General features: G+C 32.3%; 1 protein-coding gene across 1 annotated transcript; it reads left to right on the forward strand.

The window, feature by feature from the left end:
- Positions 1 to 23,688: 23,688 nt before the first annotated feature.
- LOC126886077 (uncharacterized) lies at positions 23,689 to 25,332 on the forward strand. Its single transcript, XM_050652923.1, has 2 exons — positions 23,689 to 24,313; positions 24,379 to 25,332. The coding sequence occupies exons 1-2, from the start codon at positions 23,821 to 23,823 to the stop codon at positions 25,071 to 25,073; spliced, it is 1,188 nt and encodes a 395-aa protein (XP_050508880.1). The 5' UTR covers positions 23,689 to 23,820; the 3' UTR covers positions 25,074 to 25,332.
- Positions 25,333 to 26,012: the final 680 nt, after the last annotated feature.

Genomic DNA, 26,012 nt, shown 5'->3' on the forward strand with positions numbered 1-26,012 from the left:
TTTTTCAGAATTTTGTATTTGTGATACTCTTTCATTTTTATATAGTATTCCCTATACCTAAACTCATTACTTTCCGAGATATTTTAAGTTGTCTTCAAATTTCGGGATTACATTCATTTTTTCTAGTAGAAATAAGTTAGTATTGAGTGATAATTAAACAAAATTATTTTTATTCATTAAATAACTAACACAAAATATAAACCATAACAATATGCAGTGAATGTACCAATAAGTGTGATATTAAGAAATTATCATATTTCCCTAATATACAAGAATCGTATAGTTCCTACCAAAAAAATGTGTCTTGTATATAATAATATAACAAAATTTCTAACAAAATATATAAACCATAACAATATTTAATGAATGCAATAATTAATGTGATGTTAAATGTGATGTGATATAAGTCTAAAGTAAATGTTGAAAATGTCCACGCTCAACGTCTATGCAATTTTGTAACCGATATTCAAATGACCGAGCCACATTTCTTAACATTTTTGTAAGTTAATATTATTAAAAGCTTCTCTTATTCTATTTTTCATATCATCAGGCGTTGTTGGATGCTTCTGGTATACAAGGTTTTTTATATAGACCCACATGAAAAAATCAATTTTGGAAGAACTGGAGCACCGTCGCGCGTCGTGTAAAAACCTCAACCGTCAAAAAAATGTGGGCCAATCAAATAATCGCAAACAATAGCACCTTTAACATTTATAGATCACCTAGTTTGACTACGAGTGTAAACAAAGTAGGGAATTCTTGATGCATATTAATGAGAATTAGTATGAAAATTATAGTATTAATAACTGCTCGTCACAATCTGCAATTAGGAATGTGTTACTAAAAATTTTTTGGCTTAAAATACTGTTGATATAACCTAAAAACTGTTACATCAGTTGTATATTGTTTTGATTTATGTTTTGTGTAAGTTGTTTGTTACATAAAAATAATCTTGTTATATTACTACTCACAAGACATATTTTTTTTGTAGGAATTTTACGATTCTTGTATATTAGGGAAATATGATAATTCCTTAATATCATATTTATGGATACATTTATTGCATATTGTTATGGTTTGTATTCTGTGTTAGTTATTTATTGAATTAAAATAATTTTGTTATATTATCACCCAATAATAACTTATGTAGGTAATTTTAGTAGAAAAATTGAATGTATTCCCGAAATTTGAAGTAAACTGAAAATATCTCGGAAACTAACGAGTTTAGATCTAGGAAATGCTATATAAAAATGAAAGAATATCATAGGTACAATATTTATAAAAAATAAGATATAGGGTGATCCATTTAAAAAATTTGAGAAAATCGTAATTTGGTTTTGTAGTTCACCCTGTATACAAACAGTTGTCAATGATTTCAATTTAACTTAACTTAAAAACTACACTATATTGTTAATCTTATTATGTAAAACAAATTATTGTTTACGAATTACTTCTTTATATACATGGTGTTAATCTCATAGGGATTTCGAAATAAAAATGGTCATAACTTGTTAAATACTCTGTATAGTAATGCAAAACCCTATATTATATGAACAGAAATTATGAGAGGAATATAAATATGAAAAAATATATAGGATGTCCCATTTAAAAAATTATATGTTTGATATACCACGCAGTTATTGATCACCCTGTAGAAATGGACATATTTTCCAAGCCTAGAGAATATCATTGCCTACATTTTTCCTAAATAACTTTTTTCGGTATTCTATACCATAATGGAATTATTGACCGATCCCGCACTAAAAACTCACCCTGTATAAATATATATACTCAAGTCGAAGGGGCGAAACCAGAGCGTTCTAGATTGAACGTACATATATGTCCAGGCTCTCTTTCTGATGTCCTCATATATACAGAGGCCGTCATATGTACAAAAAGCAAAATTCTCTTCTTTCATTTTTTTTAACTTCGTTTGACTACTAAGTACCAGGTATATTTATTTTTAATCTACTTTCTTAAGCATTTTCTAAGTATTTCAATTACTATATTTTTAATAGCACTAGCTCTGTTTCTCTAAATTGTATAAGGACTCTTTTTCCTTTTCCAGCAAGCTTATATTTTTTGCACAAAAAAATTTACCCTAATCCTATTATTTTCCCAGTAACTTTATTATTAATTAGTTTAAACAACTAATAAAGATTTCATTCCTTTCCAGTTCCAGGTAAAATAATTTCCGACTTCTCTGATTATAGAGCACTATTTCGCGTCGTCCTTCTTGTTAGCTTCGCTCCCTGCAAGAGGATAAGTCCGATTAAAAAACTTATTCCTCAACTTATATTCGAAATTTCTCTTCCGAGACGTGAGTTTTTCAACCGCGAAGACCAAAACGTGACGAAATTTTCGAGTGACGCTCTATTTGCATACCTCAGGGACGGTGACGGCCATAATTATTAGGCCGTTGTGCAGCCGTGCATTTATTATTATCCTTGTGTTGTGATGGAAGAATTAATGGATTTAAATCTGGTTGTCGCAAATAATCTACTGTATTAAGCAGCAATGGCCTGATTTTATTCTTTTTTTAAAACCTTTTTATATACTTGGCTTGGTTGGTGTCACGGACTCCGCAAATTTTGTAATCCATTTTAAAAATAGTTCTAGGCTACCTAGACACCTGAAATTTTCAGGATAGCTTAGAACTAGCTAACAATGCAATACAGTGGAACCTCGATTATCCGTCTCTCCATTAACCGTCACCTCTGTTAACCCTCAGGGTACATACAGACGTTGTATTGACTACATAAGCAAAAATTTTAATGTAAAAAATAAAAAAAAGTTAATTTGATTTGTGATGAGGACACAAACGGCTATCCATTGTTAATAGATAAAGAAATCGTTGAAATGGCAACAAAGGCGGACCAAAAAGATTCAGAAGCTGACACAGACTTGGAATTTGACTGTAGATATGTTGATGAACCTATTGTAACTGACAAAGATTTGCGTAAATAATCTAGAGAAGCTGCATTGCACATGGAATAATTCATCGAGTGGTATTCTCAACAGGAAGAAGCCAATAAAGTAGATTGCATGATCTTATGCCGATTAAGAAATTCAGCCGTCGCAAAATGTGAATCAACAGTAAAACAAACAAAAATTCCAGAATATTTTAAATTGATTCGATTGTACGAACACAAATACAAATCCCTCTTATATGTATTATCAAACAAAACATACGAATGAAATTTGAGAGTTGTACTATGAATTTTTATTTTTTTTAATGTTCCTTTAACCGTCTTTTCGATTATCCGTCATACCCTTGGTCCGGTGCCCTGACGGATAATCGAGGTTCTACTGTATTTAACTGCTATTATACAGGGTGATTAATTATTAGTGGGGTGAAGCTCCGTAGATCCGTTATAGTAATGCATAGCGATAAAACTTAATAACAAAAATTGTAGCGAACTTTGAGCTTCATATTACAAAATTAGTTATAATGTTACAGGGTGTTCGATAACATAGTGGCAGACCAAACTTATGTTTTTTTTTTTTAAATAGAACACCCTGTATTTTATTTTATATTCGAAATTCTCGTAACTTTTTGATTACAAAAATATAAAGGTTTGGTATGTTATACGGGGTATTTACAAAGTTATAACCAATTTTATATGAAAATCGTAACAAGTTTAACTACCTGTATAAATAAAAGCAAGCACAAGGTCCATGGTTTATTGACGTCATATTTTTTTATCTATTGTCTAAAATTTTCGTAAATGTTTGTTTTGCGAATTTTCTTTATATTGAATACAGGGTAAGTCAAAACGCAAGTACATTATTTTCTCAGTATTTTTAAGTAGAAAACCCTGTATTTTATATCATTATCGAAAAGTACCATTACCATACTATAATTTTTGTATAACATTCCCTATGTGTAATTCTATTAGTTTTCGAGATATTTTCATTTTTCAGAGCAAAATTTTTAATAATTACGGGTCTAAACCTTTCCAAATTTTAAGTAAGCCATGACTGAATAATTGTCTATAACTTACAATGTACGATTACTGATTATCAATCTGTAATCAAAGTTGGCTACAATTTTTGTTATTATATTTATTACCATCTATTACTTATAACGGATCTACAAAGCTTTACTGACCAATCACACTGTATGGATAAATCGATTTTTTTTTAATTTCAAACTATTTTAAAAATGGGCTAATGCAATGATATTTTAAAGTACGTTAATAAATCGATATCTACAAATTGATGGTGCCTCAGTGGCATTAGACTGCAGATCGAGAGGTCCCCAGTTGGAACCCGGCTGTTGCGTATCTTTTTTTAATTGTTTTAATAAATAATTAAAACCGTGATATTATAAAAATTACTTTTTCTACTCTATGTCATATTATGTATAAGTTTTTAGTTTGTGAAAACTCTCATTATAGGTAGCAGTGCGTGAAGGATTTAAAGTGTGCGTGAAGTAACAATGTATTTTAAATGGGATTTACTTTTTCGCACTGTTTTTAACTTTCGCGTTGTCATGGTGATAATCCTTAACTTTCGCGTTGTCATGGTGATGACAATATGAGCAATGAATTACAACAAAAGTTTTGACAGTTTTGTGGTTTGAAAGTAGGTAGGATTTTTAAATATAAAAGCTCTAAAAATTGTAGAATAGAAATTAATTCCAGTGACGAAGAGTTACAGTTTTTATATTTGTTTATCGTAGATAAAATATTGTATGAAACTGTACGTGAAGTACTTTTTGCGAACTTACGCGATTTATAGCACTAGCTCCGTTGTCGCTCGTGCTCTAAATATCGCGTGCGTTCGCAAAAAGTATACTTCACGAACTGTTTCATAAATAACTATTTTTATTAAAGTGTAATTTTTGGAATTTTAAGCATTATATCGTTAAATCGTTTATCGTTAAATTATTTTATATTCTTTCCTATAAATAATAAAAAGGTTTTATTATAAAAAAGTTCTTTTTTATAAAAGTGTAATTATGTCCTTTGTATTCGGTTGCATTTTAAAAATTGCACATTAAAGTTTATTAAGTACATCATCAACATACTCATCATTGGTACTACGGTCCAGATTGTGCCTGGAACTTCGTAAAGTGTATTTTATTGCCGAAGTTGAATCAATTACTTTCTGATGGCTATTTTGTGATTGGCGAAAGAAATCTTTCGACGACAATTAAGTGTCTTGTTGTGTACTTATTCGATTGGTCGAAAATTATCATGCGATATGCTGTTGCCGGCAAAATTAAGATTGGTTACGAGAACAAATCTTCGATTAACCATTTTAAAAAATTACCACCAAGTGCTACAATATAAATCCGTTAGAACTACCTTGCTGTTCTGAATAAATTTGTCGGTGATTTTTGTTTGAAAATATAGTAACTAATCTCTCAAAGAAGTGCCGAAGGATATACTGTTACGAGAAATAAGTTCCGTCTATTTTCTATCACCCACAAAGTTACGGCATCTCCCTATTTAAATATTTTTCTCTAAAAAGGCCTGCCTTATCTATCCTATCGACATTTCCCGTTTAAAACTGAGTCGTCAAGTGAAGTCCTGTTAGTTAAATTACCCAATCTTAATTTGGCCAGTGAGATGAGTTTATTCTATCATCAGAGCTGCTTACAAGGTTTACATGGTTAAGCCACTAAAATTATCTGCGTGAAAACCCTTTAAATAGTATCAAATTGTTATAATCTTAAATTATTATAGTTAATATGACCTACGTGATGTTTGAAATTTTACTTGATTTTAACTATGTGGGTTGCAGGCCTCTAAACGAACTCTAGATAGCAACCATCGAGTTGCTAGAAATGGTCTTTTTAATATAAATATAACTTTTATAAAGGATTTTTAACAACAAAGAGAGTTCTAACGTACAGAAGTACTTCTTCTTCTTCTTCTTTAAGTACCTTGCCTAAATTTTTAGGCGTGGGTAGCTTCCATAACAATTTGCCGATATCGTTCTCGATCTTGTGCGGCATGTAACAATTGATCTGCTGATAAGCCGGTCCATTGACGAAGGTTTCGGAGCCATGAATATTTCTTCCGACGAATTCCACTTTTTCCGTCGATCTTTCCATTGAGTATTAACTGCAGCATCCTGTATCTGCTACCTCTCATTATATGCCCCAGATATTCAAGTTTTCTCTTTTTTATCATCTTGGTTAAATCACCTTCGCCTTGACCTACTCTGTTTAAGACGTCTTTGTTTGAAATGCGTTGAACCCAAGATATTCTGACCATTCTACGATACGACCACATCTCAAAGGCTTCTAATTTGTTCATCATGTTAACCTTCATGATCCAGGTTTCACATCCATATAGTAATACAGGATACAAAAAACATTTTAGGAACTTGATTCTTAGTTGTAAGTTCAGCTGAGAGTTGCTCAGAATAGATCTAAGTTTCATAAATGCTCCTCTTGCAATTTCTATACGAGTTTTAATTTCTTCATCCAGATTTAGTGTCTCGTTTATCCAACATCCTAGGTATTTAAAATGGTTAACTTTTGTTATTGGTTCATCATTGACAATTAGTTGCATAGGGCCGACGTCTTGTTTACTAACCACAAGTAACTTTGTCTTTGTTGCATTTTAACACAGAAGTACTATAAAAATCCACAAGGAAGAACTTCCTGTAGTTGGCTGTATACCATTAATTACAAGTGAAATTTAATAAAAAATTTTCCTCTTGGTAAAAGGTATATTAGTTTAAAAAGCCTAAAGGGCTACAAACATATAAACAAAACGTTTTTGCTCTGTAACAAGAGCATCATCAGTATTACAAGAACATGGTGAGCAAACCAAAAAATACAAAGGTCAAAGCCTTTCAAAAAACAGACAAAAGTCTTATATAAATGAGCACATCGAAAAATCCAAAGGATGGATAAAATTCCTAAGGATACGGCCCTAGGGCAACATATGACTCCCACACGTGGTAAGTGGGTCAAAAGGTAACTAGGTCATTATGTTATAAGAGGTGGCAGGCAACTGTCAGTTGCCAGTTGCCTGCCACCTCCTTAGGAATTTTATCCATCCTTTGGATTTTTCGATGTGCTCATTTATATAAGACTTCTATACGGCGACATCTCTTAAACAAACTGAAAAGTCTCAGATGCAGAATTCACCATTATAATAAAAATTAAAATGGTAAATAGTTATTTAAATCTGAAACTTTTCTTGTTGAAAGTAAAAACACAGAATAACTAACCACACAGAAGCGAATCTGACTGTCGTTTCCATTGATTTTGTAGGGACCGAAATATTTGACCTTGTGCACCAGTTACAGAATAGAACTTGATGTTCTAAGGAATAGACCATTCCAAATGATGTAATATTTTTGACAAATAGTTATTAATTAAATATGAAATATAAAATTTAACTAGAAAAATAAATAAAATATAAAATAAAACATATGTAAATATAAAATTTAACTAAAAACAACTGTCACTGTCAGTCGCAAAAGTGAGGTTGCACCAGTTACGTGACGCATGAGCATGAAATTTATGTTACCGTTTTCGGCCTGAGTTTCGCTTCTGTATGGTTAGTTATTCTGTGGTAAAAGTGTTGTATACATAAAACATTGTAAAAGTCGCAGATTTTTTAGAAGGTTTTAGAAGGATGGACTCGGTTTTAGAAGGATGGGCCGGTGGAGTAACAGTAGCCGGTCGGAAAATCTCCAATTTGAGATTTGCTGATGACACTACACTTATAGCAGCAAATGAGCAAGAAATGTTTGATCTTCTGCGAAGAGTTGAGCACGAAAGCAATAAAGTTGGTCTGAAAATCAATAAAGCTAAGACAAAAATAATGGTGGTCGACAGATTCGACACTATTCAACTGACTAACATGTTACAGGAATACCAGATAGTAAACACCTTTGTCTATCTCGGATCTAGTATAACTAACGATAGCAACTGTGAAGCAGAAGTTCGGAGACGTATTGGTATGGCAAAAAATGCGATGAGTCGCCTAACTAAAGTTTGGAACTCTCTCTCTGGACTCTCAAAATATCAAGATGAGACTGGTGAATGCCCTTGTATTCTCAATATTTCTATACGGAGCAGAGACTTGGACTCTTCGCGCATGCGAGCGCCAAAAAATTGATGCCTTTGAGATGTGGTGCTGGAGAAGAATGCTGCGCATACCATGGACAGCTCATAGGACAAACGTTTCCATTCTAAACCAACTCAATATTAAAAAAAGGCTGTCCACAATATGTCTGCAACGAATTCTGTAATTCTTTGGTCACGTGGTTCGCAGAGGTGACGACAGTTTGGAGAGATTAATTGTTTCTGGAAACGTTCCGGGGGGGAAGATCAAGAGGACGATCACCAACCAGATGGTCTGACCAAATAAAGAATTCAGCTGGAAACTCATTCTGCGAAGCTCTTAGAGTAGCTGAAAATAGAGACCAATGGAGAAACATTGTTAGGAATATTGGAAGAAATCACGATCCTCAGTAATGGGGAAACGACAAGAGAGAAAGAGAAAAAGAACTTTCAACAAGAAAATTTTCAGATTTAAATAACTATTTATCATTTTAATTTTTATTATAATGGTGAATTCTGCATCTGAGACTTTTCAGTTTGTTTAAGAGATGTCACTGGATTGCGTGCCAATGGGGATTTCAATGATCTTTTAAATTTCCCTTAAATAGATGGGCTAGCTGGTTTTCGATTCAGAGGTGTGCACGCTATCGCTGTTAATGAAGCCTGCGAATGAAAACGGAATGTGACTGCATATAGTAGAGTCCTTTTTGTTTTCTATATTAGTCGTCTGCTGTCTTATAAATTGTAAAAGTCGCAGATTAAGGATGTACCCGAAAGAACTTTCAACAAGAAAAGTTTCAGATTTAAATAACTATTTACCATTTTAATTTTAATTATAATGGTGAATTCTGCCTCTAAGAATTTTCAGTTTGTACTATAGATCTCTTTCGATCGGAAAGCCAATTTTTGCTCACAACCTTTAATCTGAGCCTTCTAAAATTTGCAAGGCGTGTGGACCGATAAATACTAGACATGGGAGAATCTACAATATACATTCTACACCTGTCTACTTATCTAGGTACCAATACAACAAAATTTTTACTTCCTACTACTCAAAATGTGAGTAAAACTAAGGTAACAAGAGACAGCTTTAAGATTTAAGTTGTTTCAGGGTTTACCACCATCCGTTGACACATGTTTATTCCTTGTGGAGTCTTCAGGGTACCCCGATTACCTCAGGGTACACTACAGACCTCTCTGAAAACTCTATAATAAAAAACGTATGTCAACGGATTGTGGTATCCCCTGAAGAGTCTCTCGTGATTTTTAAGAAATTTTTGTGATTTATGGTATACAGTCGACTGCAGCAAATTCTTTTCATTGCGGATTTTATTTCTAAGAGACTTCTTAGGGGTGTACCACTCGCTTATTCTCGACCGTATCATAGAGCAGATCATACAGAACAAAGCCCTTCTAGCCCATATATTACGCTCCTATACCTATACGTTCCCGTTTCGATGCGATTTGAGGTTTTCTTTGTCGGGCTTCCAACTAAACTGTTTGTAATGCACGCGACCCATGTTTGATCTTCTAATTACACCCGACATTGTTTCTCCCAAATCGCGTGATAGCAACTGCAATGAGTCCTTTGAAAATAACCAAATATTTGCACAGGAATTACCTCTTGATTGCTTCCAATTCCACGGGGATTAAATTTAATATTCCCTGAAGATATTGAATTAGTATGGTCGTTCTTTTTTCAAAGGGGTTTTTGTTACAATTAAAAGGGAGGTAAGGACAGCGGTGGAGAGGACGCTTTCTCCATCAAGGCGGTTTAAATAAGATTATCGGTGAACGAAAACAGTCTGTGGAATATTTTGTTTACTTCGGTGATTATGGGAACAGTGCGCTGTTGCCAGACTTATAATTTCTCGAAGATTTTTAAACAGCGATGAAATATTATTACGGAAGTAAAATAATTCGGACAGCTTGGAAATTAGTGCACCCTAATATGTCTGTGTAGATTTTGGCATTGGCTCCGAGCATGATATGTAACACCGTTGCCGTATCCTCTATTTTTTCATACTATCACATTACAATTTTTTGTGATACTATATTTGTCTGTAGTGTGTGGAATGTATCATTTGTGTATTTTAGGTATGTTCTAATATGATATGTATACATAGTGCAGTCACTGAAGGTTTTCACCTCCGATTTCGTTGAACCTCCATCGATTTTCATGAAAATTGGTAAGTATTTAGAGGATACCTCAAGGAACAAAGGTGACATGATGCTAACTTGCGCTTCTCCCCTGGGGGTGGATGCCACCCCTTCTCGATGGTGAAAATTATTTTATTAAAAATAATACCATAAGTTGATAAAGGGACAAATTATAAGCAAAATTTGTAATATAAAGTTATTAAAATAAATCAAGACTTTTTGAGTTATTAGAGACCAAAGAATTAATTTTTTCGTAAAAAAAATGCATGTTTTAAATCGGTTTTTCACGTATAATTCAAAAACTATAAGCTTTTCCAAAAAAGTTATTATTACTGAAATTAAAGATAATAAAAATTTGAATACATTCCTCACATAAAGAACTAAACTAATGTTAGTTCAAAGTGAGTTATTGGCAATTGAATGTGTATTTTTTTTCGACGGGTACTCAAATCTAAGTATTCAAGCTTAAATAACGGGAAAACGATGCAATGTATAAAATATTCCTGCAAAACATTTGTCGAAGTACTTCGGAATACCTATCAAATGAGCTTCAGAACAAGGTAATAGCGTCAAAATTAAGCAAGTTATAATGAAAATAAAAGAACCGTTTCGAATTTTTTAGGAAAAAGTGAAAAAAAAAAACATACGCCATTTCTACAAAAATTAAAATTTATAGTAATCCTTATAAGAACTTCTTTGTATTAGCATAGGTAATGTTTTCGATAATTTTGACCGGTTTAGAATGCATATTTAAAAAAAAAGATATAATTTAAAAAACTCATAATTTTTAAAATTACTGTAATTCTTATATTCTTTTGATAATAATTCCAAAAATACTCAATATACGTAAAAAATTATATATAACCAAATTTTAGTTTTTTCTGTGCCAAATATTTTACCTGTTCTACTATTTCTATAGGGTAAAAAATAACCGAGATAGAAACGTTTAAATCTTAAATTTTGCTGTGGGAACCATGCAACCGGGGTCATTTAACCTTTTATTTTTTGAAAAAATAAGAGGTATAGAAGATTAGGTTTACCTGCTTAAATAGCACTTGGGATGAACTTTTAAACATTTTTTAGATCAAAGTGAGTTATTGGCAATTGAATGTGTATTTTTTTTTTCGACGGGTACTCAAATCTAAGTATTCAAGCTTAAATAACGGGAAAACGATGCAATGTATAAAATATTCCTGCAAAACATTTGTCGAAGTACTTCGGAATACCTATCAAATGAGCTTCAGAACAAGGTAATAGCGTCAAAATTAAGCAAGTTATAATGAAAATAAAAGAACCGTTTCGAATTTTTTAGGAAAAAGTGAAAAAAAAACATACGCCATTTCTACAAAAATTAAAATTTATAGTAATCCTTATAAGAACTTCTTTGTATTAGCATAGGTAATGTTTTCGATAATTTTGACCGGTTTAGAATGCATATTTAAAAAAAAAGATATAATTTAAAAAACTCATAATTTTTAAAATTACTGTAATTCTTATATTCTTTTGATAATAATTCCAAAAATACTCAATATACGTAAAAAATTATATATAACCAAATTTTAGCTTTTTCTGTGCCAAATATTTTACCTGTTCTACTATTTCTATAGGGTAAAAAATAACCGAGATAGAAACGTTTAAATCTTAAATTTTGCTGTGGGAACCATGCAACCGGGGTCATTTAACCTTTTATTTTTTGAAAAAATAAGAGGTATAGAAGATTAGGTTTAACCTGCTTAAATAGCACTTGGGATGAACTTTTAAACATTTTTTAGATCAAAGTGAGTTATTGGCAATTGAATGTGTATTTTTTTTTCGACGGGTACTCAAATCTAAGTATTCAAGCTTAAATAACGGGAAAACGATGCAATGTATAAAATATTCCTGCAAAACATTTGTCGAAGTACTTCGGAATACCTATCAAATGAGCTTCAGAACAAGGTAATAGCGTCAAAATTAAGCAAGTTATAATGAAAATAAAAGAACCGTTTCGAATTTTTTAGGAAAAAGTGAAAAATAAAACATACGCCATTTTTACAAAAATTAAAATTTATAGTAATCCTTATAAGAACTTCTTTGTATTAGCATAGGTAATGTTTTCGATAATTTTGACCGGTTTAGAATGCATATTTAAAAAAAAAGATATAATTTAAAAAACTCATAATTTTTAAAATTACTGTAATTCTCATATTCTTTTGATAATAATTCCAAAAATACTCAATATACGTAAAAAATTATATATAACCAAATTTTAGTTTTTTCTGTGCCAAATATTTTACCTGTTCTACTATTTCTATAGGGTAAAAAATAACCGAGATAGAAACGTTTAAATCTTAAATTTGGCTGTGGGATAGCCAACGTTCGATAATCGAGCACGGCACATGAAGAAGAAGAAAAAATAACCGAGATAGAAACGTTTAAATCTTAAATTTGGCTGTGGGAACCATGCAACCGGGGTCATTTAACCTTTTATTTTTTGAAAAAATAAGAGGTATAAAAGATTAGGTTTAACCTGCTTAAATAGCACTTGGGATGAATTTTTAAACATTTTTTAGATCAACCTGATATCTTAAACACGAACGGAGCAATTAAAAAAAAATAATAACATTTTTTTGAAAAAATTTTAAAAGATAAATTTTGAAAACATTTTGGAGCATAAATTTTAACGCTATCAACATGTTCGGGGGCTCATTTGATAGATATTTTTAAGTACTTTGACAAATGTTTAATAAGTTTATGTTATAAAACGCATCAATTTCCCGTTATTTCAGCTTGAATACTTAGAGTTTTTTACTCGCCGAAAAAAATATACATTCAATTACCTCTAACTCACTTCTAGTTAACACTAAAAGGTTTTTCTAGTAAGGGATTTATTTCGCTTTTTATTAGCTTCAATTTTGATAATAATAACTTTTTTGTGAAACTTTACACTTTTTGAGTTATTAATGAAAAATTAGTTAAAAACATGCATTTTTCTCAAGAAAAATTAAAATCTTTGATCTTTAATAACTCAAAAAGTTTTGATTTATTTTAATAACTTTATAAAACAAATTTTGCTTGAAATTTCTCCCTCTATCGAATTATGGAGTTATTTTTAATAAAATAGTTTTCACCCCCCGAGAAGGGGTGGCATCCACCCCCAGGGTAAAAACGCAAGTTGGGACCTTGTCACCTTTGTTGCTTGAGATATCCTCTAACCACTCACCAATAGCTCATATCCACCTTCAGTGACTCCACTAAAATAGGTTTTTACTTGATTATTTTAAATCATTGTGAAGTTTAACTTGCTAGAAATCTTGTAATATTGTGTAATGTGTGAAAAATAAGTAGTTTTGAAACACCAATTAAGTAAAGTTTATTATGTTGTTGTTTTCACCAATTTTGAAAAAATGTGAAAAGGTTGAATTATCCACGTCCGTCTGTCCGTATGTCTGTCTGTCCGTGAACTCAACCCCTCCGTCATTATACCAGGTAGAATGACAAATGAGGTGTCAAATGAAAGTTTATAATCCAAGGATGGTACTAAAGCTGAGAAAGCCATCTAAATATTTGCATCTTATATATATAAAAATCAATTGCTGTTCGTGTGTCTCGCTAAAACTCGAGAATGGCTGGACCAATTTGGCTAATTTTGATGTTGAATTATTTGTAGAAGTTCAGGAAGGTTTATACGGTTAATATAGTCATTTTAGTAGCCACCTAAATTGTTACATCTATATGTATAAAATGTTCTTTTTAGGTACAGTGTTTGTTGCCATACTCCTCCGAAAGGACTTTACCGATTTTTATGAAATTTGGCAGGTATATTCGACCGGACTGAGAGTAGGTTGTTATCTATATTTCATACCCGTACCTCATAAGGGGATTACCCATGACGCCATAACTCTCACAATAATGAAGTGAAAAATAAGAAATTAAGTAGGTAGACTATTCCGAACAGAACCGTACTAAAACTTTTCTCTAGCGCAATCGGTGTCCGAAATACAATATCTTAAGCCGTAGAAATATTCTGAGGGCAGAAGAAGAACGAGCAACAAATTTCATCGAAGAAAAATGCAACTGTTTAACTTTTGGACTTAAATTGGGCTAAATATGAATTTTTTAATTTTTCGAAACTTTCAAAAAATATCTCTAAACCGAACTTTTCTGACGAACGGCAAGCAGGAGAAAAATTCTGAGCACACGGAAAGAACAAGCAGCAAATTATAAAATTTTATTTAATTTTAATTAATTTTGTTTAATTTTATTTAATTTAAGTATTTTATTTATTTTGATTTATTTTATTTTATTTCATTTTAAATTCCATTTATTTTTTTTTATTTTATTTCATTTTATTAAATTTTAATTATTTTTATTAGGTTTTATTTACTTTTATTTAATGTTATTATTTTTTTGAAGTTCTACTTCTTTAGGCACGAGGGTGAATTTTTACGTTCCCTAGCGCATGCGCACACCGACAGTATATTAGTCAATTATCGTTATATATGACAGTATATTTAGTCGCTAAAACGTTATACAGGATCGTATTGGGTGTTAAAATCATCTGTCAATAATTGTTGGAGATTATGAATCAACAAATGTTGTGTATATTAGTTTTTATTGTTGTGATGGCAGAGAAAAAAGCATGTTTATAATTGTAGTGACTTTTTAAGTAGTTTTTAAAAGCGACAGGTACGTAATAATTGTAAATGTTTCAGTATCCTAATAAAAATTACATAGGTACCTACCTATTTGGAAAATTTAAAATGAACCTATCAAAATAGCATGTAATGCTTTGATTTACATAATTTGATTACAATCAAAATTTCTGTCAATATTCACCTAATATATTGTTTTCTTGTTTTGTTGTATTTTAATATTTCAATATTTCAATATTCTACAAAAATCAAAATAATTTGGTTAAATTCAGAACTGTCAAAAGTTTAAACCGTTTAGTTCGTCGATCTTCCCAGATGATGCAGGTGTCTCCGTGGGTAGAAGTGTAAGATGAATGAATTCCAATACTAACTGCGCAAACATAAGCGGGTTCGAACCCCAATAGAAACTTTTATTTTTTTGCTTTTTTATACATTTTATGATTGTAAGTATATTTATTATATAATTTTTTTTTTCAGAAAATACGTATTTGATTAAAAATTTTTCCGACAATTATTGTTCAGAAATCATTTGTGGCATTTTTCAATGTGTTTGTGTGTGTTTTATTCTTTTATTTTTTTAATTTTTGGTACTGTTTTATTAAAAATTTTATGAAAAGTAGTACTTAAGTATTAAAATTAATTTAATATTTAAATAAAATATAAATAAACTGTTTAAAGTATAATAATTTCGTTGAAATCATATAATAGAAGTATAACTTCTTACGTGCGTACAAAGTACACACACATTCTTTTTATTTATTTATTTATTATTTTTATTTAAATTTATTCAGTTTTATTTATTTTTATTTACTTTTAGTCAATTTTATGAAATTTTATTTAATTTTATTTCATTTTATTTAATCATATTTAATTTTAATTTAATTTTATTTTGATTAATCAACACCTATATAGTTTGGGCAACCCCGATCCCAATTATAAATAAAGGGTTGTTTTGAATGTAAATAAAATAAAGCTGTCATATTCATTATAAGATAAACAAATTTAAGATTGTAACTGTCGCACTACAAACTTTATTTTGTTACTTCTAACTAAACTTTAGTACTTCAAACATCATGTGTAATTCATAGGGCTTTTCATTCACAGTCATTTGTTTCGAGCTTCTGTCATGTGTCACATAATAGTATAATATATCTACGTCATACGTTATTGGTATATACAAATGATACAAACCAAAGACGTATGGCAGTCTTATCATACCAGCCGACGAGTAAAGACGTTAAATTCTAATTAATATTCGCTTACAGTTTTTGCAAAATTTAAAAACGCGTTTTGTGAATGTGTTATTTTAACGATAAACATTGGTAAGATGACTTTATTTAAATACATATTATAGACGACTTCAAAAATAGGCTAGTATTTACTGGCCCCAAATAATTGATATTTTGGCATACAAAATATCAATTTCTACATCATGGCATCCTCATCTACGTCAACTAAACCTACTTCTACACCAGACCAACAATCTCTAGAACCTAAAAGCTACTCTTCCGTAACCAGACAACCAACCGCTAATGTTTTTCCATCAAGAAACCAAGCAGTTGTGTTCGACGCAATTGACAACACCAAAATTGAAGATTACCTCCACAGTTTAAGCCAAATTATTCGACCAATAAATATTATTTTCTGTTCAAAGCTATCCAACAACAGAATGTGCATTTACTTAGCAAATGAAAAATTAGTGGACGACTTTATTACCAACCACGGAAAAATCAAAGTTAATCAACAACTCTTACAAGCACGACGACTAATCACACCCAGCCAACGACTAGTACTCTCAGGCGTATGTCCATCTATTCCACACTCAATCTTAGAATCCGAATTGCAAGCACTTGGTGTCAACCTTTTGTCACCCTTATCATTTCTCCGTATAGGGACTTCCAGTCCTGAGTTCCAGCATATATTAAGCTTTAGGCGACAAACCTATATATCCCCTTTAACCAACCATACCTTACCCGATTCTTTTATTATAACCCACGAGGAGACATCATATAGAATATGGATATCTTTAGACAACCAGACTTGTCATATATGTAAAAACACCAAGCATTCAGCAAAAGACTGTCCAACAAAGGCATCTGTATCAGGTGACAGCACTTCAATTCCTCAAAATACAGAATCAGGTGAGAACTCTATTGAAAATAATTACAATCAGGCGACTAAAGATATAACGAGTGGCATCCCACAAAATAAAACCGAACTTAACGATCAAGTTGTACAAAATGAAACACTAAGCACAGAACTCCAAACTAACCAAATAGAAACAGATCCAATATCACAAAAACGCACAGTTTCTGAGCGTTCTCTAACTCCTTTATCAGAACACGCTTTTGAAGTACCAAAAAACAAAGAGAAAAGACTAAATTAAACCAAGGCAATAAACCAAAAAAGACATTAGAGGAAATGCTGAAACCTACAGAAGAATTATTTAGAGACCAAAATTCCAGTTATCCCTTAAACTATGATCAACTAATAGATTTCTTCGAAAATTGTACAGGCTCTTCCGACCCAATAAGCATTACAAAAATGTATACCAATGAAATTTCTGAAGTTACAGACCTACTGACAAAAATTTATCCTAAACTAATTGACCGAAAAATTAAAAGTACATGCACCCGAATAAGAAATAAAATTTTACGACAGATTGATCCGGACTTCCATACCGAACCAGAAAGCGACACCTCTACGGACACATATTAAAATATCAATATCATTCACTAGTTTAATTCAACGGAATCTGAATGGGTATTACACCCACTTAGAAATGTTGCAAATACTAATCTCAAAATACAGACCAATGATTCTATGTTTACAAGAAACTAATTTTAAAAACAACACTGCACATAAACTAAAAAACTTTAATTGTTTCTTTAAAAATCGACAACATGCTAAAATCGCCAGTGGAGGAGTAGCCATATACATAAAGGACGACATTAATAGCACAGCAATACCACTAGAAACAAACATTGAGGCAATTGCAGTCAGAATCAAAGACGTAACTAGTTTTTCCGTATGTAACATATACATCCCCCCCAATCAAGAACTTAACCATAACGAAATATCGGATCTTTTAGAACAAATACCTACTCCACGATTAATTGTCGGTGGCTTCAACGCACATAATCCTTTATGGGGTTCAAAAAAATTAACACATCTTGGTAGAAAAATAGAAGTACTTCTGGAAAAACTCAACCTAAATGTACTTAATGATGGACAAGATACCCGTTTCGACATAAGAACGGGCGAGGGTTCTGCTATCGACCTATCTATATGTGAACCATCAATAACGCATACACTTTCATGGGATGTATTACCAGAGCCATACGACAGCGACCATTATCCTATTTTAATCCATAACGAAGATGCATCTACAGCTACACCAGAAGCAAAATGGAACTTAAAAAATGCTGATTGGACGAAATTTCAAAATCATATCGAACGCAACTTGCATGCCATAAATGAAAATAGTAATGTGAACGAAGAGGTAGATTTCATTACAAAACTAATAATAGATTCAGCAGATAAAAATATTGGAAAAATTAACTTCAATAGTAAATTCCTTCCAGTTCCTTGGTGGAATCATGAATGTCGACAAGTAATACAACAATCCAAAAAAGCGTTTAATAAATTCAAACGACAGAAAAATGAACAAAACTCTTTAGAATTTAAACGATTAAGAGCTATAGCCAGATTTACTATCAAAAAAGCTAAGCGCGAATCTTGGAAAACATACGTTTCAACAATTGACAGTTCTACTCCAATGACAACTGTATGGAAAAAAGTAAAAAGAATATCTGGTGCAAAATCACACAAGTCAATAAATCTGTTAGAGCAAAATAATATAATATATAAATCCCAAAAGGAAATATCAAATATACTGGCATTAGTTTATGAAAAAAATTCAAGCGACGCAAACTATTCACCAAATTTCTTAAGGAACAAAAGAAATGAGGAAAGATATACCATAGATTATGAAGATCAAAATAATAGTGAAATAAACTTTCCAATATCGATGGATGAATTAGAAGCGGTAATAAAAAACTGTAAGAACTCGTGCCCTGGACCAGATAATATACCCACTATTTTTCTAAAAAACCTCACCTACCCATCTAAAGAACACTTACTCAGCATTTTCAACTTAATCTTCTCGAAAAGTTTATTTCCAAAATCGTGGAGAAATTCAATAATAATTTCAATGGGAAAGTCCCCGTAGCTGGCTGTATACCATAGTTAAAAAACCATACTGAAGTAAAAACTTCTTTTGTATATTGGTATAAAAAGTTTTATTAAAAAACATAAAAGTCCTCCAAAAGGATTTGCAAAACGTTTTCAATCTGAATCAGATCATCCTCAGTGCGTTCTGCTTCACAAAAGAAACTAGCAACTTATTTAGAAAGGTTACATCGATATAAATGGTTTACATAACAATTAAGTGATATTTGCAGCGACTCCAAGTCGATGTTACAAGAGTTGGTCTGTGTCCATTGAACTGGCAAGAACCACGAGTTCTTAACGAGCAGGGAACCATGTTGCCCTTTGAGCACTCCTAGCACATTTCATCTTGTAACATCGACTTGGAGTCGCTACAAATATCACTTAATTGTTATGTAAACCATTTATATCGATGTAACCTTTCTAAATAAGTTGCTAGTTTCTTTTGTGAAGCAGAACGCACTGAGGATGATCTGATTCAGATTGAAAACGTTTTGCAAATCCTTTTGGAGGACTTTTATGTTTTTTAATAAAACTTTTTATACCAATATACAAAAGAAGTTTTTACTTCAGTATGGTTCAATAATAATTCCTATTCCTAAGCAAAGTAAATCAAAATCACATCCCGAAACATATAGGCCAATATCTCTTACTTGTAGTATGGGCAAAATGCTAGAGAAAATAATAAATAACAGACTAATGTGGTATTTGGAATCAAAAAAATTAATTATACCAGAACAGAGTGGCTTCAGAAAACATCGTTCTACTGTAGACAATCTTATTGACGTAGAATCGGAAATACATGAGGCTTTTGCAATTAAACAACATTGTATCGGAATATTTTTCGACATTCGTAAAGCCTACGATACAGTGTGGAAATTATCAATATTAAAAACTCTTAGCGAATGGAAAATTAGAGGTAATATACTCAAATATTTATCAAACTTATTAGAAAATAGACAGTTTCAAGTCAGAGTAGATGGCGTATATTCCTCAACAAGAAATCAAGAAAATGGTATACCACAGGGCTCGAACCTTAGCACAACTCTGTTTCTTATAGCTATGAACTCTATTACCGCAAAAATTAAACATCCTGTAAAAGCTAGGCTATATGCAGATGATTTAGTTATACTTTGTAGAGGAAAGAACCCAACAACCATCCATAACCATGTCCAAAAAGCCATAAATCATATTGAAGAATGGTCATCCACAAGTGGACTTCAGTTTAATACCCTTAAAACCAAAGCAGTGTGTCTTACGAAAAGTCACCAAATACAACTGAAGAACTTATACTTAAATGGAGCACAGGTTAAATATGTAGACGAAGTTAGATTTCTCGGTATGATATTTGATCAGAAACTAACTTGGAAAATACATTTAGCACATTTAAAAAAGATATGTCAGCCTGGAATAAATTTGTTACGATCACTTGCAAACAAAAAATGGGGCGCCGACTCGTCTACATTACTACATATCTACAAGGCCCTAGTACGGTCCAAACTTGTCTACGGCTCAATCGTTTACAACTCCTCAAAAAAGACGTACTTAAAAACAATAGATGTGATTCAAAATACAGGTCTTCGAATTTCTTTAGGAGCACACCACACAAGTCCAATACAAACTCTATACTGGGAGACTGGAGAGATCCCACTCACGTTTAGAAGACAATATCTAAGTCTTTCTTATGCCGCTGCAGTATCCTCTAATCAAGATAACCCAGTTATACACAACGTATTTGCTGACCGCTTTAAAAGTTGTTTCCAAAACTCAAATAGAACTGATCACCCTTTTTATTACCGCATACAAACTTACTTATCAAAAATAGGTATTCATTTTCCAGACACCTACGATATTTCCGCAATCCAAACCCCTCCTCCTTGGACAATTCGCCTTCCCTCTACTGATACCAGCTTATTGCGACTAAACAAATCAGAAACGCCTGCAAGTCAAATCAATCAAGAATTTCTTAAAATATTAAGCAAATATGGCAGCTGCTTCAAAGTTTACACCGATGCCTCCAGAAACGAAGACGGAACTGGCGCAGCAATCTACTCGTCAGATTACACAGCAGCTTATAAGCTACCTTCATATACAACAACGTTCTCCGTTGAACTGTTTGCTATTCTAAAAGCATTGGCTCTGATAGTTAACAAAAATAATAAGAGAAACATCATTATCACAGATTCTCTCAGCTCAATATTGGCATTAAAACAACTCTATTCTGATCATCCACTACTACTTTTCATTAAAAAGGAACTGAAATATGCAGAAAATATGAATATTAAACTTAATTTTATTTGGGTACCATCTCATACTGGAATCGAAGGTAACGAGGTTGTGGACAAAATAGCAAAGAATGCACCTAATAAACCAAACGCAGAAGAGAACATGAAAACCCTACACACCGACCTGAAAGCATATTTCAAAGTAAATACTTTTAAAATATGGCAGGATACATGGAGGGACTCATCAACCAAGCTATACGAAGTTGACATTAACCACAATCAAATTCCACAATTCAAAAACAGAAGAGAGCAAGTAATCTTCACTCGTCTCCGGATTGGCCATACTCGATTAACCCATGACTACATACTCCAACGTGCCGATCAACCTGTGTGTGATCTGTGTAGAAGTGTCCTTACCGTAAAGCATTCTTTATTGCAGTGTCCGAAGTATAAAGTGCAACGAAAAAAGTGCAACATACCACCAACATTAAAAAGTGCACTCGGAAAAGACAGTGATACAAAAAGCATCTTCACATTCCTCAAAGACTGCAACCTCTTACCAAAAATATAGTATTTTACTTTAATTTGTATAGATTTAGAGCTTTTTATAATTTCCTATTATGTTTAAAATCTATTTTTAAGTTATAATTTTGTAACACAATCCATACACGCTAATAACCCTGCGTGGTTGATGCGTAATGTAAGAAAAAGAAGAAAAAAAAAAAAAAAAAGACGTATGGCGTAGCTATATTAATATTATGTGACACATGACAGAAGCCCGAAACAAATGACAATCGATGAAAAGCCCTATTAAATAATAATAAAAACTCAATCACATCGAGCATTTTTTGTTTATTAATTACGAATTCCTTTTGTTTATTTTAAGTTTATTGAATACAAAAGTTTGTTTTTATCTATTGAGGTAGTACGAAGTCTGTCGGGTAAGCTAGTTGTAAATAAATATTTTTTTCTGTAGAAGAGATTTCTTGCATTTTCTGTGCATTTCTTGTGCACATGCTTCAGGCATTTCAGATTGCAATCAGTAGATGGCACACTGTAATAGAGATATGCGCAGGTAGACCTCATTCTCGGGGTACACCAAACTCTAAAGTGGCAATCAATAAAATGCTATTCTTTAACTGACTTGACTTTAACTATTACGACCAGTACCGGCGCTAGGGTATAAGGCGCCCGCCTGCAAAAGAAGCATAGGCGCCCTTCGGTGTCTTTTAAATTAGTATTTTGTATAGCACCGACAGAAAAAAGTTCATTTTGGCGCCCCCCAAACAGGGGCGCCCGCGTGCAGTGCATCCCTTGCAGGCCCGTTATCGCCGGCCCTGATTACGACACAGTTAGAGCAATCCTTCAAAATATATTGCCCTTGAAAATATATTAAATGTTTAAACAAAGTATGTAATCATAAATTTCACTAATTTACACATTAATTAAAACAAATAAAAATGTTTACACCAATGGTAAATATTATAATTATGTATTTTTTATGGGAAATAAGCCACAATTTTACTAAAAAATGAATTTATTAACGTTTCGAAGCCCAAATCGGGTTTCGTTGTCAAAATACAAAATACTATTAAAATAAAACAAACATGTTGTTGCTAAGTAAAAAAATTCTTCTAATAATTTATTTAATCTGACTCATTTATATTGGTAATCAGTGGCGTAGCTAGGGTGGGGCGGGGGGGGCGGTCCGCCCCGGGTGTCACCCCTTCAGGGGTGACACCCGAGAGACCCGATCACAAAAGAATAAATCATTAATTTGTGACTTTACTCACGTATCAATCTAAAGTTCGATATTATTTTGTGAACACACGAAACCACAGTATAAATAGGGACACTAGAACTGCTCTGAGAAAAATTGGAAGTAAAATCGTAAAAAGAAGTAAAGAAGTAAGAAGTAAAAAAGGCGCATGGCGACCGCGCAAGGTTCCCAGTCGCTAGACCGCTAGAGTACCACTCTCGCATTGCTACGTACCGGTTAACTTCCGGTAGTACTTCTTGAGATCAAAGTGCCTACATTGGCAGAAATTGGAAGAAATTTTACTGTTCCTCTTTATACTGTTCCTCTTTATACTGTGACGAAACCGAGAGAAGTCGAGGTGTAAGAAGCATTTCTTGGATTTTTTTCCGTTAAATGGAAAAAAGCAGTTAATCTAAGTAACGAAATTCTCAAGAAGCTTGAAATTGATGGTGTAGAAATATTATGAAATACCCGAGTACATAATTGAAAACTATCCTAGAGATAAACACTTATTATGCAAGAGCTTCCTTGAATGTAAGTATACTAGAATAAATTTGCTACTTACTTTTCTAATCAAGAATCTTCCAGAAAAACGTAAAAATATATCAATTTGTCAGCTTGATTCAAATTAAAGTCCCAACTAGATATATATGTATGTATGTATGTAGCTATGGTAGGACTATTATGCATTTGGCTGTATTACATAGATAATAATTTTCGGTCCACAAAACATTTTTGAGCTATGCACTGACACTTTTCTTTTTAGCTTCCGACAAAATGAACTTCAATGCAATAGACAAGTTAAGTTCTGAACATGTCACAAATATGCTTAAAGAAGTTCCCAACGCCGAAGCTACAAGGCAATATTTAATACTGACTCGCAACATATTGGATGCATTCTTGTTAAAAGAAATTAGTGTTGAAAGACGAGTATACCTAATTTGGTATTCAACTTTTTTCATGCGTATTTGGAAAGCCTGGCTAAAAAAAAATGGTGAAAATATCCAAAAGAATTTTATCACCACAAATGCCTATACATGCATAGAAATAAACGCTCATGGAATTATTTTAGTCATTGAAAAACTTCGGCAAAATGGAATTTCAGAAGCTTTTCTTCCATGGCTGTATAGCAGTCAGCCATGTGAAAAAGTATTTAGAGAAACTCGGTCCATGAGTAGCACATTTTCAACTATGATAAATTATACACTGCTGGATGTTTTAAGAAGATTAAAACGTATACAAGCTATGCATGAGATAAGCACAGACTTAGGTAAATAACATATTGGCTGCTAAAGTTATTTTAATTCTCGATTTGATCAATCCTTTATTTTCCAGGTCCCAATTTTAGATTCCCCAGGCAAGAAAACAAACGACTTGGAAATAATTCAAGTGTCTTTAAAGTAACTGAGTTTCCATCAACTGATGAAATGATTAACATAATTAAAAAGGCCCAAGAAGACGCACTATCTGACGCTAAAAAAATTGGGATGGAAATGAACAGGGATTGTTGTATAGAAATTAATTTACCGACTTGTGACAATCCGGAAGAGCAAGAAGAGGTGCAGGGAAGTATAATTATCACTGATACCATTTCAAAGGAACATGAGCCAGACCTCGAGCCAGACTTTTCTAATGAAGACCGGGAGTTTCTTGAATATACCTCTACATTTAATAATTATGACTCTTTACATTTGAGAGACTATACGGGTCAAAAGAAAGCACAAAAATCGTGTCTGTCAGTGACACTTAAAGACAAAAAAACACGAATTATAAAAAAATCTACTCTAATTTGGTTTTTTCAGGAAAAACAGGGTCGTTTATCAACCGACAGACTGCTCCGGGTAAAGGGAATGACAGTTAAAAATACGCATAAGGGGTTATCAAAAAAAAACAGTTCAGGAAAAAGCCAGGCCAAGGACTTCAACCAGCAGGCAATATCAAAAAAAGAAAAATGTTTCGTCAACCTCATGAACGAGCTCATAAAGATAGTACATCTGAATCTCGATCTGAATCAGATGAGATTAGCTTAGAAAGTGAAACTTTGAGTGAAGATTTCTCTGACTTAGAAGATTGCCATAACGAAAGTACAAAAATGCCAGTAATTCAGCTAGAATCTTATTATGCTGTGTTTTATGATACACAATGGTATCTAGGGCGTGTCATCAACAGCTACAGCTCAGAAAAGTTTAAAGTGAAATTTTTACAACAAGACCTGGATACTTTTAAGTGGCCCAAAAAAGATGATATCCAAGATGTTCACAAAGAGTTTATATTTTATGGACCAGTTAGTCTAAGTGGAACTGAACCATTTTCTTTAAAAAGAAATGATTTGATTGCTATTAAACAGAAATACAAAACAATCAAATCCATCAAATCATTAAAAAATTAAACATATTTTTTTATGTTATTTATTATGTTAATAAAGCTACTTTGCTTAATTATTGGTTTTTAATTATTTTTATTATCGGTTTTAAATTTAAATCCTATAAAATAATAAAAACTGAAATGGGAATCATATGGAAATCCTTTGAAACCACATGGAAATCATATGGAAATCCTTGCAAATCATATGGAAATCCTTGGAAATCATATGGAAATACCTAGGAATCATATTGCAAAACCTAGAAATCCTTAGGAATCATCAGAAATAGTTGGGAATCATTAAGCAATGATTGCCAAATTTGGAAATCATTGTACAATTTTGAGGCTAGTGGTTTACCCCTCGGAAATACCGTTCACAGGGATACGATAATGCATCTGTTATGAGCGGCGTACATGGAGGAATACAAGCTATTATTAAAGCAAAAATCAAAAAGGCCATTTTCCTCGGATCTATTGATCATTTAATTAATTTATGTGGCCAGCACTCTTTTGCACAAAACACATCTTGTATAACATTTTCCAGAACTGAAGAAGCAATTTTTAAGTTTTTTATGTGTTTCCATTAGCTGCTAGGAAGTGCTTATTAA

Source organism: Diabrotica virgifera, chromosome 1 (assembly GCF_917563875.1).
Source record: "Diabrotica virgifera virgifera chromosome 1, PGI_DIABVI_V3a".
NCBI lineage: Eukaryota > Metazoa > Arthropoda > Insecta > Coleoptera > Chrysomelidae > Diabrotica > Diabrotica virgifera.

Bases quoted from the DNA above. Each gene is read 5' to 3' on its own strand.
- LOC126886077 (XM_050652923.1), top strand. From the start codon at position 23,821: ATGAACTTCAATGCAATAGACAAGTTAAGTTCTGAACATGTCACAAAT. The intron at 24,314-24,378 runs GTAAATAACATA...TTTATTTTCCAG, and splicing joins TGAGATAAGCACAGACTTAG to GTCCCAATTTTAGATTCCCC.